Source organism: Eutrema salsugineum, unplaced genomic scaffold, assembly GCF_000478725.1.
Source record: "Eutrema salsugineum unplaced genomic scaffold, Eutsalg1_0 scaffold_6, whole genome shotgun sequence".
Classification (NCBI taxonomy): domain Eukaryota; kingdom Viridiplantae; phylum Streptophyta; class Magnoliopsida; order Brassicales; family Brassicaceae; genus Eutrema; species Eutrema salsugineum.
The window spans coordinates 3,819,560-3,836,155 of NW_006256547.1; the positions used below are offsets into that span (position 1 = coordinate 3,819,560).

The 16,596-nt window shown below is 37.4% G+C and overlaps 4 protein-coding genes across 5 annotated transcripts; 2 read left to right on the forward strand and 2 right to left on the reverse strand.

Moving 5' to 3' along the window:
- Positions 1 to 3,297: 3,297 nt before the first annotated feature.
- On the reverse strand, positions 3,298 to 6,055 carry LOC18013315 (U-box domain-containing protein 51). Its single transcript, XM_024151061.1, has 7 exons — positions 5,878 to 6,055; positions 5,695 to 5,777; positions 5,257 to 5,591; positions 4,844 to 5,126; positions 4,648 to 4,749; positions 4,089 to 4,517; positions 3,298 to 4,002 (listed from the first exon to the last, which is right to left on the reverse strand). The coding sequence occupies exons 1-7, from the start codon at positions 6,053 to 6,055 to the stop codon at positions 3,298 to 3,300; spliced, it is 2,115 nt and encodes a 704-aa protein (XP_024006829.1).
- Positions 6,056 to 7,080: 1,025 nt separating this feature from the next.
- On the forward strand, positions 7,081 to 12,522 carry LOC18013335 (protein PLASTID MOVEMENT IMPAIRED 1-RELATED 2). Of its 2 annotated transcripts, none has more exons than XM_024151271.1 (6): positions 7,081 to 7,274; positions 7,558 to 9,742; positions 9,847 to 10,673; positions 11,075 to 11,173; positions 11,305 to 11,315; positions 12,375 to 12,522. In XM_024151271.1, the coding sequence occupies exons 2-4, from the start codon at positions 7,617 to 7,619 to the stop codon at positions 11,164 to 11,166; spliced, it is 3,045 nt and encodes a 1,014-aa protein (XP_024007039.1). In that variant the 5' UTR covers positions 7,081 to 7,274; positions 7,558 to 7,616; the 3' UTR covers positions 11,167 to 11,173; positions 11,305 to 11,315; positions 12,375 to 12,522. The 2 variants fall into 2 exon arrangements, with proteins under 2 accessions (XP_024007039.1, XP_006394860.2); XM_006394798.2 differs by lacking the exon at positions 12,375 to 12,522 and adding an exon at positions 11,631 to 11,714.
- Positions 11,416 to 12,749, reverse strand: LOC18013336 (probable WRKY transcription factor 50). Its single transcript, XM_006394800.2, has 3 exons — positions 12,394 to 12,749; positions 12,000 to 12,144; positions 11,416 to 11,801 (listed from the first exon to the last, which is right to left on the reverse strand). Exons 1-3 carry the CDS (start codon positions 12,629 to 12,631, stop codon positions 11,678 to 11,680), a joined length of 507 nt encoding a protein of 168 aa, XP_006394862.1. The 5' UTR covers positions 12,632 to 12,749; the 3' UTR covers positions 11,416 to 11,677.
- Positions 12,750 to 13,351: 602 nt separating this feature from the next.
- LOC18013356 (probable 28S rRNA (cytosine-C(5))-methyltransferase) lies at positions 13,352 to 16,485 on the forward strand. Its single transcript, XM_006394801.2, has 13 exons — positions 13,352 to 13,636; positions 13,764 to 13,822; positions 13,913 to 13,963; positions 14,035 to 14,170; positions 14,256 to 14,341; positions 14,416 to 14,514; positions 14,592 to 14,645; positions 14,772 to 14,916; positions 15,074 to 15,135; positions 15,413 to 15,500; positions 15,582 to 15,659; positions 15,851 to 16,012; positions 16,093 to 16,485. Exons 1-13 carry the CDS (start codon positions 13,399 to 13,401, stop codon positions 16,320 to 16,322), a joined length of 1,488 nt encoding a protein of 495 aa, XP_006394863.1. The 5' UTR covers positions 13,352 to 13,398; the 3' UTR covers positions 16,323 to 16,485.
- Positions 16,486 to 16,596: the final 111 nt, after the last annotated feature.

Sequence of the window (16,596 nt, forward strand, 5' to 3'; positions counted from 1 at the left end):
CATTATTTTCTACATCACCTACAGCTCTAAGGTATATATATGTCGCATATATTAATTACAAATATATTATACCAAAATAATGTTTTGCCTTCAATTCTGAAAATCCACATCCGTTCCGAGTGAAATATATGAAAATTAAAGCTATATATAATTTCTGGCATAAGATTTTATGTTTTATACATTTAAAATTTCTAAAAGTGGTGCATTAGTAAAGGAAAAATAAGTTGTTCGAAAGGGAGATGTTGGGATAATAAAGGTTGATCAAAGGGGTACTAACATTATGTAAAGTGGTACAGAATACTCTCTTTAAAGCCTTATAAATATGTCATGTTATATTTTGTTAATTATATCGTTTTCGTTTACTATTCTTTCTTATCTTCTTTCACTATTCCACACTTGCTTAATTCATCTTTTTGTTATTCTAAAACTTCCGGATTCATTTATACATTTTCCAGAACATGAATCATACTTTTTCTTTTGCCGTTAAAATTGTTTTACGGTTTTAGATCACCAATCTGTTAAATAAAATGAAAGTTAGAAAGAAAAAAAAAAGCATGGGAAATGGGAAAGGAATACAAACCGGTGGATGATGAAAGCATAGTGCATTTCAGCATTTGCCAGTGGGAAGTAGGGTCGGAGGACGAACAAACCCCATCTCAACACGTGTCAGGCTGGGCATTCTACACATCCTGTCATGCCGAAAGTGGAAAGATAATGTGAATATGTCATGTCGATCACAAGATTATAGAATATTGTGTCACTCCTATTCCTCTCATATATTATCTGAGGAGTATTTATATATTAAAAAAAAGGAATTGTAACGCTCTTTTGTTTTGTTTATTAAAGTAAATATATATGAAGTTATGAACAATTATGCTTTACCAAAGGTAATGCTCAAAATGAAACGAAACACATTCCCCAAAAATAAACTTAAAAACAGCGAGAAGGATAAGTGCTCAGAAGGGAAAGTTGTCAAAAAGCACAACCATATGCGCGATTCCATATTCGGAAATTTCTAATAATTATTATATATGTATCATGTATGTTGGGGGCATATCCTTTATATACTAAAGCAAATGTTTTTTCTTTTAAATTCCTTTACCCTAAAGATAAGATGCATATGAGCTGAATGAGCATATCTATTTAATTTTGTTACTGCACCCACGACTTAGCAGCATCTCACACACCCACACGCGTTACTATGTATGTTGGCACACACCTCGAATCCTCGATGTTTAGAAAGTATGCATTGGCGGATATACTAATTAGAGAATAATCTGTAACTATTCACTGATAACTATTTACTAAAATTTCAGGGAAAAAATGGAAACAGAATAACTCAGTTACAAAGCAATCAATCGGGTTATCCATAAGCGGATATACTTGGTTAGTGATATAATCTGTAACTATTCACACATTATTTTTATTAAAATTTCAGGGAAAAAATGGAAACAGAATAACTCAGTTACAAAGCAATCAATCTTCAAATGTTGACCGCATTCCGTCGGCTACAAACCAATCAATCGGGCTATCCATATTAATGTAAAATAATATCATTATTATCTTTTAGCTTCCATTATCTCTGCTTTCAGATTATCTGTATCAAATAATTGGAGAAGAGAGAGGATAAAGGTTCCCTTATTTGTTAGGATCTCTCTCGATCTCTCCCTCCCTCTCTCTCCCCTTTTGGCTATAAAAGGCCACAAGAGGGTCTACATTTTTTCCCACAGCAAAAGATTAAAAACACTCATCATATAAGATTTTAGAGCAATGTTCCTCCCTCATGGAATATATATATATATATATATATATATATATATATATAAATATATACTGAGTTTAAAGTAGCAAAATGACAAGGGCTAGGGTTTGTGGTTGAATCATAGATGCGTGTTCTATTAAGAGAAATGAAAGATATATATATATATATATACATATATTTATAGAAGGATGGTTTGAGTGATGAGGAATTGTGGTGACAGAAGAGAGTGAGCACACATGGTGGCTTTCTTGCATATTTGATGGTTTCATGCTTGAAGCTATGTGTGCTCACTCTCTATCTGTCACCCACCCCCTTTCTCTCTCTCTCTACATCTCTCACTATTTCATGTATTTTTTTGAGTCGTATATTTTGATATTCTAGATTTGCCTCTGTTCTTTTGGTTTTACAAAGATGAATCAGCATATTAAAGTAGTAATTATAACCGTATGCCATTAATATGTAGATTTTGTCAATTTTCAGTTATTAGCATTATCAAAATCTCTCTCTTTTTCTTGGTCGAGGATATTTGATTTAGTTCTGTTGTTTTGTTTTTTGATTTGCTATTGTTTTGTTTTTTTGGTAACCCTTACATTTTGAAATCTTTTATTTAGTTTCATTTGTTTTTGTTGCATTACTATTCAATCCGATAATTTAAACCCGTACAATAAATTGGAATTAACTTGACATCTTTGATCAAAACATTTATTCTTGTTCTCTTTTTTTCGATCTTCAGTATAAACTCAACAAATCCTATTATTTGAACATCACTACAATCGCGACTAACGGACAGTACATCACTACCTAACGTAGAAAAATCCGGCATCCGATTTGGTAGATTTTCTCAACTATCTTGGTTGCTATTGTGTAAGACTGTGTATTCACGAGGTAGAAAAATAATCTAAACATTTAGTAAAGCAATATAAAGTTGTTGAGACGGTGTAATCGAAGTGGCTGCGTCTGAGATGTTAATTAGCTGTTCCCTGCCCTACCCATGCCTTGCTTCATTCTTTTTGTTTGCTTTTTCAATTTGCAGAGTTTGTGGATCTAGTCTTTAAAAAACAAAACAAAAAAATCTTCAGGTCATCGAAAACCCTAGATTCCCCAATTCCTTTTTCTATCACCAAGACACCTACCATGCATTAAATAAATTTTATTAAAAAATTAGAGACGTTATAATTGCATACAAGTACAGATGTAATCATTTAGGAATTTAATAAGAAAAATGGTTTAGCCTTGTATCGGTTAAAATTTATGGTGTAATCTCTTACATTTGCACGTTTTTATGGGTTCATTATCCCACGCTATTTGTCTCAATACCTGTCTCCACTTAAAAATGAATCTCAATATCAATATGATGCATTTTGAAAGTGTAAGTTGTGAAAACAAAGATTTATGAGGAAGATGAGATAAACTCGGTTCGAATTCTACCATGAGCCATTGCATAAATTGTACATGAAGTTCATTACTTTTGAGAATATTTCAAACAATTTTCTTGATTAAACAAATAACCTTGTCATAACCATACGCTAGTTCTATCATAAACTTAAATCAGCGTCATTCCCTAAGTTTTTAAGTCGAATAAGTTGTGGGACTACATCCTTACCAAGATCAGGTCTATCTCTTTTTCTTAGCTCCGCACATTTCAACGATAGAATAGCAAAAGATTGAGCTTCTTGTAGTGGCCAATCAGACACGACCGGATCAAGCATTTCCTTGAAAGTTCCTCTACTGATTGCCCTCGCAACAAGGTGAGCAAGCCCCATGGGTGGTTTTGCGGTTATAATCTGGAGGAGCAATATTCCCAACGAGTATATATCTGATTTCGTGGTCAACTTTCCTGTTTGCTGATATTCAGGGTCTATGTAACAGAATGTTCCTGCTGCAGATGTCATGTGGTATTGCGTGACGCTATCAGCTACTGATGCGGGGACTAACCGGGCTAAACCAACATCGCTGATCTTGCTCACATAGTTTTTGTCTAAGAGTATATTTCCCGGTTTGAGGTCTCGGTGAACCAAAGGTTCTGGTTTAGCATGATGAAGGAATGAGAGGGCAGTAGCTATATCAGCCGCTATTTCAAAACGTTTCCTCCAAGAAAGCGGTTGAGAATTCCCTCTGCGTAGGAGTCTGTCCTCTAAGCTCCCATTTTCCATAAACTCATAAACCAAGCATCCATATTCTGGACATGCACCAAGGAGAAGGACCATGTTAGGATGTCTTATGCAACTAAGAACCTCAACCTGTAAAATGAGAGTGTACAAATCATGAGATTAAAAACTTAGCAATCTTGGATAATAAATTATAAAGAAGAAGAAGGAATCTCTACTTCTTGTTGAAATTGCTTTCTTCCTTGAGCAGCATCAGGTCTCAAGACTTTGATAGCAACAGGAGTATGGTCAAGTTCGCCTTTGTACACAGGTCCATATCCTCCTTCTCCAATTTTCCTATGATTTCCAAACCTCTCTGTGGCTTCTTCGATCTCTTCTATCGTATATCTTCTGTAACGAGCATCGTTATGCGCCAAAGCAGTCATTGCTCGGTCTTTGTCCTCTTCTTCACTTCTTGCTTTCATCTCTGCTTGCTTCCTTCTTTGTCCTTCTAGCTCTGCCATTCTTTGTGCTTTCTCGGCTGCTTCTAAGGCCGTTCTACACTTTGCCTTCTCCATTTCTGCAACTGCCAATGCTGCTTCTTCAGAAAGCCTAGCTTTCTCGAATTTACGTGCTTCTTCTATTTTCCATTGATTTAGCTCGTTTGCCTAGAAAGAATAAAAATAAAATGGCTATGAGTGCCATATGCAACAAGAAACTTACCTCAAATTTTTACTACGCACTTTCTCTATTTGTATAATTTCTTATATATTATACATAAAATTAGTAAAGAAGTACCTTTCTTTTTGCTGTAAGTGCTTCTTTACAAGCTGAGCTGTACATGTCCATAGTTTGTTTGAGTTCAATCTTTAGCCTTCTCATTTCAGCTTCAATATCTTTCTGCGAATAAAATAGCAACAATGATGGACTAATTAGACCTTCTAATTAATCTTAATTCTTAAACTCAGAAAAAAAATCATTCAAGAAAACGTACAGTTGTTTGAGGAATTGACTCGTCTGAAGAACTCGATGCACCATAGTAATCTAAATTATGAGCAGAGAGATCAATGGAACCTATCATGCCTAAACCACCTTCAGATTCATCGGAAAATGAACTTTGTATTGTCGGTTTCCTTTGGAACGAAACTTGAGTAAAGCCGTTGTTGAAATCGGTCGACTCATTCTTTTTAGGGTTTATCTGCCTTTGTTGCGTTGTGTTGAAGGCACGATTGTGCGGATATATCTCTGTAGATTTTCTCCTTGCGCTACGTTGAACCCTTAAATGTATAAAGAAACCTTTATTAGCATGTGCACGTGGAGCATTCGAGCAACATCATCCCACAATTGTTTGGTTTATCCAAAAAAAAAAGAGTGCATGATTAAAGAAACCAAAGCTTAGTTTTATACCTAGGTACAAAATCTTGCTCGCTATCGGATAAAGATTGGATTAGAAAGCCAGAGGAGGGAACACGAGGAGGAGCAAGCGTATTAGTGATAGGTCTTTGAGCCGGTCGAGATGACACAACTTTCCCTTTAGAAATTACGTAGACCGAACAAAACTCAGGCGTCGATTTCAGTATGCTAGCTTGCACCTCATGGGGTTTGCTAAACATAAGAGTCCTAGCAAATGCGTTCTTGGAGGATGATCCCAACACAAGATTGTTAACGAGGTTGTTATTAACATAGTCCAAGATTGCTTTTGCCACGTCCGAATCCTCTAGAATAACCTCCGTCATTGAAATCTACTAATTTAGAGTGCGTTAAAAACATTTTTTCATTTTTGCTTGAGAAAAAAGAAAAACAATGCTCAAATTTAATGAGATGGAAGAAGGATTATATACATACCCCTTTTCTTGCACAATATCCTCGATATGGAACAAAAAGCTGATTTAGATCATCATTATTAAAGTTGGCTCCGTTTCCTCCATCTGCAAATTACTCAAAAAAAAAAAAAAATCTTCGACATTGACACACATGATTCTACTGATTCCAAGAAACTAATTCAAAGATTATAAGAGAATGACCTACGATTTGAGATTTTGTGACGAACATGGAGCAAGGTTATGAATGGATTATGAATTGCAGTGAAGAGATGGTCGACAGCCCAACGAACAGCGTAATGACTTTGCTTCTCTTTGTCGATGGCAATCACTGTCGAGTTTACCGGAGAATGAATATCGTCTGAGGAGTACGGTGTAGTCATCATCGATGGAGTACAACGCAAGGCAGAATTATTTTTAGGGGTCAATAGAAGAGAAAGGTGTCTTTGCTTGTTGTTTACGTCTATCCTCTCAAATTCAACGGCTGGTGTAATTAATATGCCAATAACTAACTATCCTTAAACTTAGCTGAGTAAAGGACAAGACATCAAGTCTCAACCATTGATTTGGATCTCCTTTTTTTTCGTTCAAAAATAAAAAAGGTGACAGCTTCAAGATTTGTAATTATTTGCTTTAAAGTTGATTTTTTAAATTAACTGACGTTTGTCGAGTTGTTAACTGAGTAAATTAAATAACTCATAATTTACATTTTAAAAGAGTTTTTTTTTTGTCTTCAAATAACATGCAACATATCTTTGTTACATCATTTCTATTACTAGCTGTATTTGAAAATCCTCTTTAATTTTATAATACATAGCAGCAGAGCCGGCCTTGAGTCCAAGCAAACCAAACATGGGCTTGTGGTCTCTATGTTTACATGAAAATTTTTAAAGATAAAACAGCCTATTTTTTGAAAAAAATATGTAAAACAGCCAATTTTTTGTTTTATAGCGGGCAGCCCATGCAAAAAATATGCAGTTCAGGGCCAACTCTGCATAGCAGCCTAAATTAAATAAATATAGCCATGCTTTATTTTGTTTTATGTAACTGATTTACACAATCTGTTTTATTTTCTTTAATTTTAATTGATCTCTTTATTATCACTTTAGTATTTTTTGATAATTCATTTTTCTTATGAATTATTTCAGCTTGATACTTTCTTTATTAGCTTCAGATCGAGATTTGTAATTTTGTATGTTAGTCAAATTCTCTAAAAACATTCTATAGTGTTTCTATTCAGGAAAAGACTTCCTTAAAAAGTGGATGGCAACTGCGTGCTGTCTTTAAACTGCAAAATACATAAATGCATGCCGTTTTCTGTGCGATTGGAGAACAGAAAAACAACACACATTTGTCTCGCTTAGCTTCATCTTCATCTTTCTCATTAGTCATGCCGCTCTGCCTCCATGGTTACGTCACTGCTTCACCAACTACAACACTATTTTTGGACCCACCAAATCATGTGAAGAAGCCCTACCAGCGAACTCAAGCATTAAATTTACTCACGCTTTTCCCGTGAAGATCTTTAAAATTTTCTATTTTTAGAATCCCGAGGAGATCTCTGATTGTTTAGTTTCCGCGCTCTTCCAAAATCATTGGAAACTGGTAAGAATAAGAACAGATTTATCTGCTTCTGGGTTAGATTCTTTGCTTCTAGTAGTAGCACAAAGCAAGTAAACAATTGAAATCTACTTGGATTATATGCTCTTTCGTTTGAATCTGCAAGCAACTTCATTTGAGACTAAACCCGTTTCAAGTTTCGTACTTTCGTTCCGACTTAAAGGATATGTTAGGATTCGTTGGCTTGTGATTTTTGGAGCAACGATTATTTCCATTCCTTTTAGTATTATAAACTTTGATTCTAAATTTGTTTAATTGAATTTTTCAGCATTGCTCGATTGTTGGCTCCGGTTTGAGATTTGATGACTTGATCAAAGAATGTAAGCAATGTCCTCTAATGAGAGAGAAGATTCATCGGCAGATTCCTACAATGGACAGCTGTTGAGGGACATTAAGGAGGTAAGTAGAGCTCTTTACTTGAACAATGCACCTCAAAGACCAGTGCTTTCGTTGCCTCCTGTCCGGTCTAAATCTGTTTCCAGAACTTGTGCGTCGGTTAGTACTCTAAGTTCCGGTCAGGGAACCACAGAAATTGGGTTGTTATTGCCAAATAAGAAGAAGAAATCCTTTGTACCATGGGATTGGAAGAAACCCTTGAAAGCCATAGCTCATTTTGGGCAGCGTAGGTTTGATGTGTGTTTTCGTCTCCATGTTCATTCCATTGAAGGACTACCTTCAAATTTGGATGGTACTAAATTAGTTGTGCAGTGGAAGAGGAAAGATGAAGTGATGTCCACTCAACCTTCCAAGGTTTTGCAAGGAACTGCCGAGTTTGAAGAGACCTTAATGCACAGATGTTCAGTATACGGTAGCAAACATGGGCCTCATCGTTCTGTAAAATATGAAGTGAAGCTTTTTTTGGTCTCTGCCTCTCCTGTTGATGCTCCCTGGCTTACTCTAGGGAAGCATTGGGTTGATCTCACCAGGATCTTACCGCTGTCTCTAGAGGAGCTGGAAGGTGCAAGAAGCACTACAAAATGGAACACGAGCTTCAAGCTATCTGGCCTGGCAGATTCCGCGGTGTTGAATCTTAGTTTTGATTACTCGGTTGTCACCAGCTCAGTCTGTGATTCAGCTAGTGGAAATGTGATGCTGAAGCGGGTTGGTAGTGTTCCAAGTATGGACCATAGATCTTCAACGCTTGATGATGGAAAGGTCTCCCATCAACTCTCGTCGAATCTGAGTCTGGATCTTTCCCAGTCAATAGATTTTCTCTACGAAAAACTCAGCGAGGAAAACCCACAAAGGTCTACAGGAACTGATATAGAGTATGAGCATCTGGCGAAAACTAAGGTAGACATAGGTTTGGAGACTGACAAGCAAGCAGATGACTCTGACGACACTGAATTTGCTTTCACGGGAAAAGGATTAGATATATTTCAGCAAGAAGTATCCAGGCTGGAAGAAAGTACTGATCCAAAAATGGAGTCCTCGGAAATTGAAATTATTGATGTCCATGAGTTACTTAAAGATGAAGATGCAGCCTTTTCCGAGGAAACCCATTGTCGTGATCAGTTATCAGTGGCCGAGCCAAAAAGTGGAGCAAGCAATTTCTTGCCAAAACATTCAGTTTTTGGAGGATCCAAGTCTGTTTTCAGTAGCCAGGTGATTTCTGAGTCATTTGAGATTAATTCTTCATCGGCCAAGGATGATTCTACTGAGAAAGATAATTTTTTGGAAGTTAATTCTGGTTACAAAGCTGCAAAAAGATCAGCAAAGTCACTAAGCTTGGATGACATTACTGAATCTGTAGCTAATGATTTTCTAAACATGCTGGAATTTGAGGAATGTTCTTATGTTTATACCTCAGATACATCTCCTCGTGAATATCTGCTTCGAGAGTTTGAGAAGGAGGCTCAGGTTTCTGGAAACTTTCTCTTAGATATAGATGGAGGAGCAGAATATGTGTCTGATATTGATGAGGCATCGAATGATTTCTCGTTTTCTTCAAGTTCTTTGGGTGTTGGGGAAACCAAGCGTGAGGTAAAACCTCAGCTGTTAATAAACAGAAGGAATGCCAAAATATTTGAAGACTTGGAAATTGAAACTTCAATGCAAGAGTGGGATTTAAATGACAACAGTTTTAACAACTCTCTATGTGTTTGCTCTGATGGGTTTGGAAGTCCAATAGAGCTTCCGGTTGACGAGGGATTAGATTTGCCGCCACTTGCAGATAACATTGGTCCTTTTGTTTGGACAAATGGGGGAGGCTGTATCCGGTCCATGAATCCATTACTGTTCAGAAAGTGTAAGGATGCATCACATCTGATCATGCAAGTTTCAATTCCGGTGGTACTAGTACCAGAATTAGGTTCTGATATCCCTGAAATACTCCAAAGTTTGGCAGCTTCTGGAATTGAAGGGTTTTGCTCTGAAGTTAATGCATTAATGCCTTTGGAAGATATTACGGGGAAAACAATACATGAAGTTATCGAGGGCGCAAGATTTGAAAGGTTTAGATGCTTTCTACCATGTTGATACATTATGCATTATATTTCTACTTTCCAAGTTCATTCTAATAAGATATAATTGTTATTTTTGTTTCCATGAATTGCAGAATTGTAAATGATGCCACGTTTCATAAACCATCAGGACAGCTGGATTTGATTCATTCAAAGGAAAAATTTGGGGGCTTTGGATCCAATATGTGTTCAGGTTATGTACCTCTTGAAGCTCTTGCTTCCTTGGCTATCGATGGGATAGAACTTCTCTCGGTAGAAGGATTAAAGATTCAATGTAGCATGTCAGACCAAGATCCACCATCAGTCATTGCACCAAAACCCATGGATCAGTCGGAGGCAATAGAGTTAATTAGTTTTTCATTAACGTTGGATGAGTGGTTAAGGCTTGAACATGGCACGTCAGACACCGGAGATCAAACCAGCAAGCATACGAGAGAGAAAAAGTTAGCGCACCGTGCCTATCAAGATCAAGCTTCTAGTGGAAAGGGTCATACTTTCGGGAACAAGTTGACACTTGCTTTCCGTGTGTTACTTAGAGATCCATTCCGAAATAATGAGCCTGTTGGTGCATCTATGCTTGCTCTGATCCAAGTTGAAAGGTCTTTGGTTTCCTCAAATCCATCTGTGTGTGGTTTGGCTCAAGAAGAAAGAATTAAGGAGTCCTTTGAATATGATACATATTTGTGGAGAATCACTGACATTAGTCTTGCGGGTTTGAAAACTGAGCCTGGTGTAGATCATCAGTGGTGTACGAAAACCCAGCAAGAGTCTGGATCCCGCTGGTTACTTGCCAGTGGTAATGGTAAAACCATCAAGTGTCAAGCTTCGAAGTCAAAGGCGACCATTGTATCAAACGCACAAGCAACCGGAAAGAACTTGGACACATTGTGGAGTATAACAACCGATACGCACAATCAAGAAGGTGATTTGAGTAGCTCTGCTGCCTTTGTTCCATTTACAAGAAATTCAGACGTGATATTTTCAAATGAAATAACAAAATGATTGTGATAGTAGCATTTCCATTGGCGTTTTATTTTATAGTTTGTTTCCACTCTCTGCTTAAGAACCAGTCATTTTGATGCGGAAGCAGTCCCGATCATGATGGAAAATGCTTAGCCATCTCCCCTGATCGTAGTTGAAAGAAGTAGATATAGATGTCATCAGTTTTATGAATGTGTATGAGAAATATTTTGTTTGGTAAATATACTCCATTTGATAAATCAAAGTCTTCTCTTTCATCTATGCTAGTTTTTTTTATAAAAAAGTTGATAATATTTTTCCAGTTACTCAAAATTTATGATTTCCCGTCTGGAGTGTAAATAGTGCCTTTAGAAATCACTGTGATAAGAAGACTCGACGTCATAGGAGAAACATGTCGATTGGTCTCCATCTCACTCCGGGAAGATCAAGGCTGAATTCAAGGTATGTTGCATGGTAAGTGACCGCTCTGTAATTCTCTGTAATGGCTCGTTTTCGGGTATTGAATAAATTGTGATGCTCTCTCTGTTTATTGTGCACGGATTCTCATTATTTTCTCTTGATTACTTATGCAGATTCACAGCTGGTAAGAAGCCATTGTATTCATGTTTGTCTGGTAATTTCCTGCTTATACTTGCATTGATAATTTATGAAATGATATGAGGTTCTCGGGACTATATTTCTGATTCTCTCAATAAGATGCTACTATAGATTCAGAATATCATAAATCTCTCAAAATATGTGAACCTGTCAACCAGTTTACATTGCATATAAGGAACTAGAAGTAGTACAAGTATGATAACCATAGAAAATCTGTCTCAAGAACAGATTCAGAAGGTGAATACTCTAAATATCATGGTTTCACAATCTTTTCTCAAACCAAGCATTCTTGCATTGGCAGCCATAAATTCAGGAAAAATCGAAGAGTTGATAAAATTTTGAAGAACCTCAGTTCATGCTTGAGTGATTGTGGGAGCCCTCGTAAGTTGTTATCACAAAGCTCGGGTCATCTCTATCTCTTTCAACCCTTTTCTTCACGGGACAGCCATCAACTGAACATTTGAAGTAGTTTCTGCAAATTACATGGAAATTGATTTTCAGGTCATACAAGCGGATTGCAATGTCTGAAAAACAGCTCAACTCTAACAAGCATGCCATTTTTTTGGCTTTTCTTTAGAATCAAGGGAACTGAGTGATCTTTCTGTGTGTGTTTTTGGTCACAAGAGTATGAAAAGGTGGTAAATAAGAATTGAGAAAATGTATTCCCTACCTGGGGTTTGGGCTGTTCTTTACCATCTTCTTCCCATACTTTCTCCACTTGAACCCGTCATCAAGCACTTCCACCTCAGACCGTGTCTTGAATGCAACTCTCTCTTTAACTTTCTTCTTTTCTTTCTTAATTTGGTTTTCTTGCACTAGGAAAAAAAAATAGATTTAGCATATAATGAACAGTAACTTCCATTTTGATTCACCTTAAAAGTCTAAAGTCCAAGTCCTTATGTCTAAGATCTGCAGACGCTTTAATCAGGGGATTTATGTCTGCCTTTCGAACACATAAGGTTGATAAAATCCTCAAAGATCACAACCATAGCTTCATATGAATCATTTTCATTTGGAATGATCCTTTCTTGTATGGTTTCCACAGAACGAAAGAAGAAACTTACCTGTAGAAGCAGCGGGAGGAGAAGCGTTGGTACTTGGAGATTCGTGATGACTGAAACAGCTAGAAGAACCGGAGAAGAAAGCAGCAGCATCATCACCATAAGAATGGTTCATCCCGGTAACCGCAGACACAAGATCATCGTCCATCCATTCATCTGACAAGTATAGCTCCGGAAGCTTGAACCCTGTGTGAGTATCATCACTGGAACTCCTCGCCAAGTTTGTCTCTGCATCATTCATAACTAACTCAATACTGTTTATGCATATAAAGAATGGTTGAGTGCCTATATGTTTTAGTGAATTAACTTTCGAAAGGAAGCTTCAAGGTGAGTGTTTAATGTATAATTGTAAAAATGTGTACAACTTCATAAGGAAACTTACATAGGAAGATGATGCTCTTTGGTCTTTTTTCCTTTTACAACGACTTGTGGTTGACTTGTGTCTTGGTCCACGACTATTCTTTTTTTTCAAAGTCTTTTTCATAAGTCTCGTCGTGCAAGGACTTAAGGCTGAAGTTACGCTACCACAAATATGACCATCACTCAGAAAAACACCTATTTTTTTATTTCAAGCAAAAAATGACATCGTTGACTGAAACTAAATGACAAAAGATGATAAATTATCTATGCATTTGACTGTTGAATTTATTTTCAACTTTTGGTTCTTTTTTCGTTCATAGGTAAGTAATAATAAGTTAGAAGTTTAAAACACTTCGAATTTCATAGTCAAGCAGACTTTGTTTATGTATGTATTTCATTCTCCCTAGACCCTAGTAATTCGTCGTAACTTATGCCGTGCGTTCAAACGGTGCGTTTAAAGAGCTATGACTTGCAAACGGTGCACTCAAAAGAGCTAAGACTTGAAAACGCTGCGTTTAAAAGAGCTCAGACTTAAAAACGGTGCGTTTAAAAGAGCCAAGACTTGAAACGGTGCGTTTAGGGGCTAAGACAAAGAAGGTCAGAACTCAGAAGGGGTTTAGTTTTGTGAGAGGACTCTTTGAGTGTATTATGGCGCGTCACAAAGCAAACGCGCCGCCGCGAGTCACACGACAGCCGGCCAAGCAAAAGTTTTCCGGCGCCGAGAGATCAGCTCTGTTCGCCAGAAGGGAAGCTGCTAATGTGCTCCGGACCGTTCTCCGAGGTGACGCCGACCGCCGAGCCGTCGCTTCCATAAAGTCACTCGTTTTCAGCCCTTCCGTACGCAACAAACGCGCCACTTTCGCTCTCGTTTGCGAGACTCTCAAGCGTATGTCAACTTCTTCTTTCTCTTCCGAAGCGAGAATCATGCTTCCTCGCTAAAAGTTTTGATTTTTGAGCTTTGAGTAAAATATGTTCTGCTCTTGGTAATTGAAATTAGTTTTGTCTGTATGCAGATCTTAATGTGATAAAGGATGTTCTGGAAATCGCTAACATATTGAATAGTAAATGGAAGGTATGTGTTTGATCGTAATTGCTATCAATGCTGCTTTCACTTACCCTTCAATGCTTAGTTTTCCTTTTGGTTTTCTTCTTTTGTTTGTAGAGGCAAGAGCCATTGGTCTACATTATTTGCTACGATATCCTTTTCGGAAAGGTAATAGCTTAATTCAATCCTTAGCAATGCTCAAATTAGTAAGCTTTTCTCAAGGGGACTTGTAATTGCAGGATACTCCATCAGTTGGTGATGCTGAGAAGATTCTCATGCGCCATAAAGATGCTTTGCTGTCTGGTCTAGCCACGCTTCTAGTGAGAAAGAAAGTTGAAAGCGTAGATGAGTTGTTGGGTCTTTCTCAGCTTAAAGGTATTTTCAAAATACCATTAACTTGTTACCTAGTATTTATTTTCTTGACTTCTTTTCTATATCTTGATTTCAAAATTGGATGCAGGTCATGTAAAACCACGTTATGTTCGTGTAAATACACTCAAGATGGATGTAGATTCGGCAGTGCAGGAGCTAGAGAAACAGTATAAGGTACATTCCAAGCTTTTAATAAACTTTGAAGAATAAAATTTGGTGTAATAATCTACTCTTTGTTTATAAAACAGGTGCAGAAGGATGAGACAGTTCCTGACTTGTTGGTGATGCCCCCTGGCAGCGATTTGCATGCTCATCATTTGGTTATGAATGGGCGTATATTTTTGCAGGTAAACGGTGGATGCTCTTTTTAAATTCTGTTTAATATATAGTTAATTTTACTGATAGTTTTTCCTTTGAAAAATAGGGGAAGGCAAGTTCAATGGTAGCAGCGGCACTGCAGCCACAAGCAGGATGGGAGGTAGGCCACAATTCTCACCCACTTTTTCCATATGATGAAACACACATGACAATAGAATTTTTTATCTGGTGATTTTGAAATACACTTACTGTATCCTGTCTGCTTATTTTTGCCTCTTTTGTGAAGGTTCTTGATGCCTGTTCAGCTCCAGGAAACAAAACTGTTCATCTTGCTGCTCTTATGAAAGGACACGGAAAAATCATAGCATGCGAGCTAAATGAAGAACGTGTAAAGCGTTTGGAACAGACTATAAAGCTGTCTGGTGCTACCAGTATCCTTCTATAGCCTTCTTTCACGTATAACCCTTTTAGCTTCTGTTTGGTAATTTTATCCCAAGTGAGTTAAATTAAATCGAATTGAAAAACAAGTTTGATTGGTCTCATGTCATGTCTGTCCATGATTGCTTTTCTTAACCCCAAGTTGTGTAGATATTGAAGTCTTTCATGGTGATTTTTTGGGCCTAGATCCGAAAGATCCTTCTTTTGCAAAGGTAAGCATTATGTAGTCTGTATGGCTCTACTTTTCTTGTAGTTCCATGAAATATATCCATACCAACGTCTTTAGGATCATTTCTTGATTTTAGATCTTCTTTAGCTGGCTGCAATGAGGATGTATATCGTCCCAGTCCAATTTCTTTTATTTTCTGTTGTGTAGATATCCTACCGTGAAGAGTCCCTCTCTGAAATGAATAACTGTCTAGTGTTCTATAGCAGAAGCAGATGTTTTCATTTGAACCATTGTTCTGCATGCTTGCGTGATTATCGCAGGTTCGGGCTATATTATTAGATCCTTCTTGCTCTGGCTCGGGAACAATCACAGATCGTTTGGACCATCTCCTTCCTTCTCATTCAGCAGGTATTTACTGATCCTTCTCTCTCTCTCTCTCTCTCTGTGTGTTATGGTAACTGGATCTTTAAGACACTTTTTTCGATGTAGATAACATGAACTATGACTCCATGAGACTGCACAAGCTCGCTGTTTTCCAGAAGAAGGCTCTTGCTCATGCGCTCTCCTGTGAGTTTACATACTTTTCTCATGTTGGTGAAAGCAATAAATATCGTTGCTACCCTACCAGCTAATCTTTATGTGGCTTTTACTAAGCTTTTGACGAATCTCCCTAACACATTGATCCATGTTTAATTTTCCCTCACAAACCATATAATTGTATGTTCAATTAGTACTCAACCTATGCCTATACACTGTAGTTCCACATGTTGAGAGAGTAGTATACAGCACATGCTCCATCCATCAGATAGAAAACGAAGATGTTGTCTCATCTGTTTTACCTCTGGCTTCATCCTTTGGCTTCGAACTTGCTACCCCTTTTCCTCAGTGGCAGCGTCGTGGTCTCCCTGTATTTGCCGGATGTAAGTATCGCCCTGACCATCTGGTTTCACCTGACTGACTCTGTTTCTAACTACTTGACCATATTGGCTTTGGTTTGCAGCTGAACATTTACTTAGGATGGATCCAGTCGAGGACAAAGAAGGGTTCTTCATCGCTTTGTTCATTAAGACAAACAAACTCAATAACCCAACATCGTCTGAACTTCCCGAGAGAGAATGTAGAAGAAGACGCAAACAAAGAACCAAACAATATCATCCGTTTCTTTGGCCCAAAGTGTTTTTTAGAGCTTGGAATGGGAGCTTACACGGGCGTAGGAGGAAACCCGTATGAAGAACCAACTCAGAAGACCAGGTTCCTATTCTCATGTGATAGTTGTCAAATTTTGTTCCTGCCTTTGATCTTCATGTTGTCATCGAAATTTTTGCAACAAAGGCATGAAAGAAATATCGGAAACCTCTTAAACTTTTTTATTCACATTGAAATGCACTTTATTACATTCAGTTTACATTAAAACCGAATACATTATAGAGAGCAGACGTGAGCACAAACCCAAAATTTGAATAATATGGATTGAGATTAATCCTCCTCTCTCAAGACATTAGCC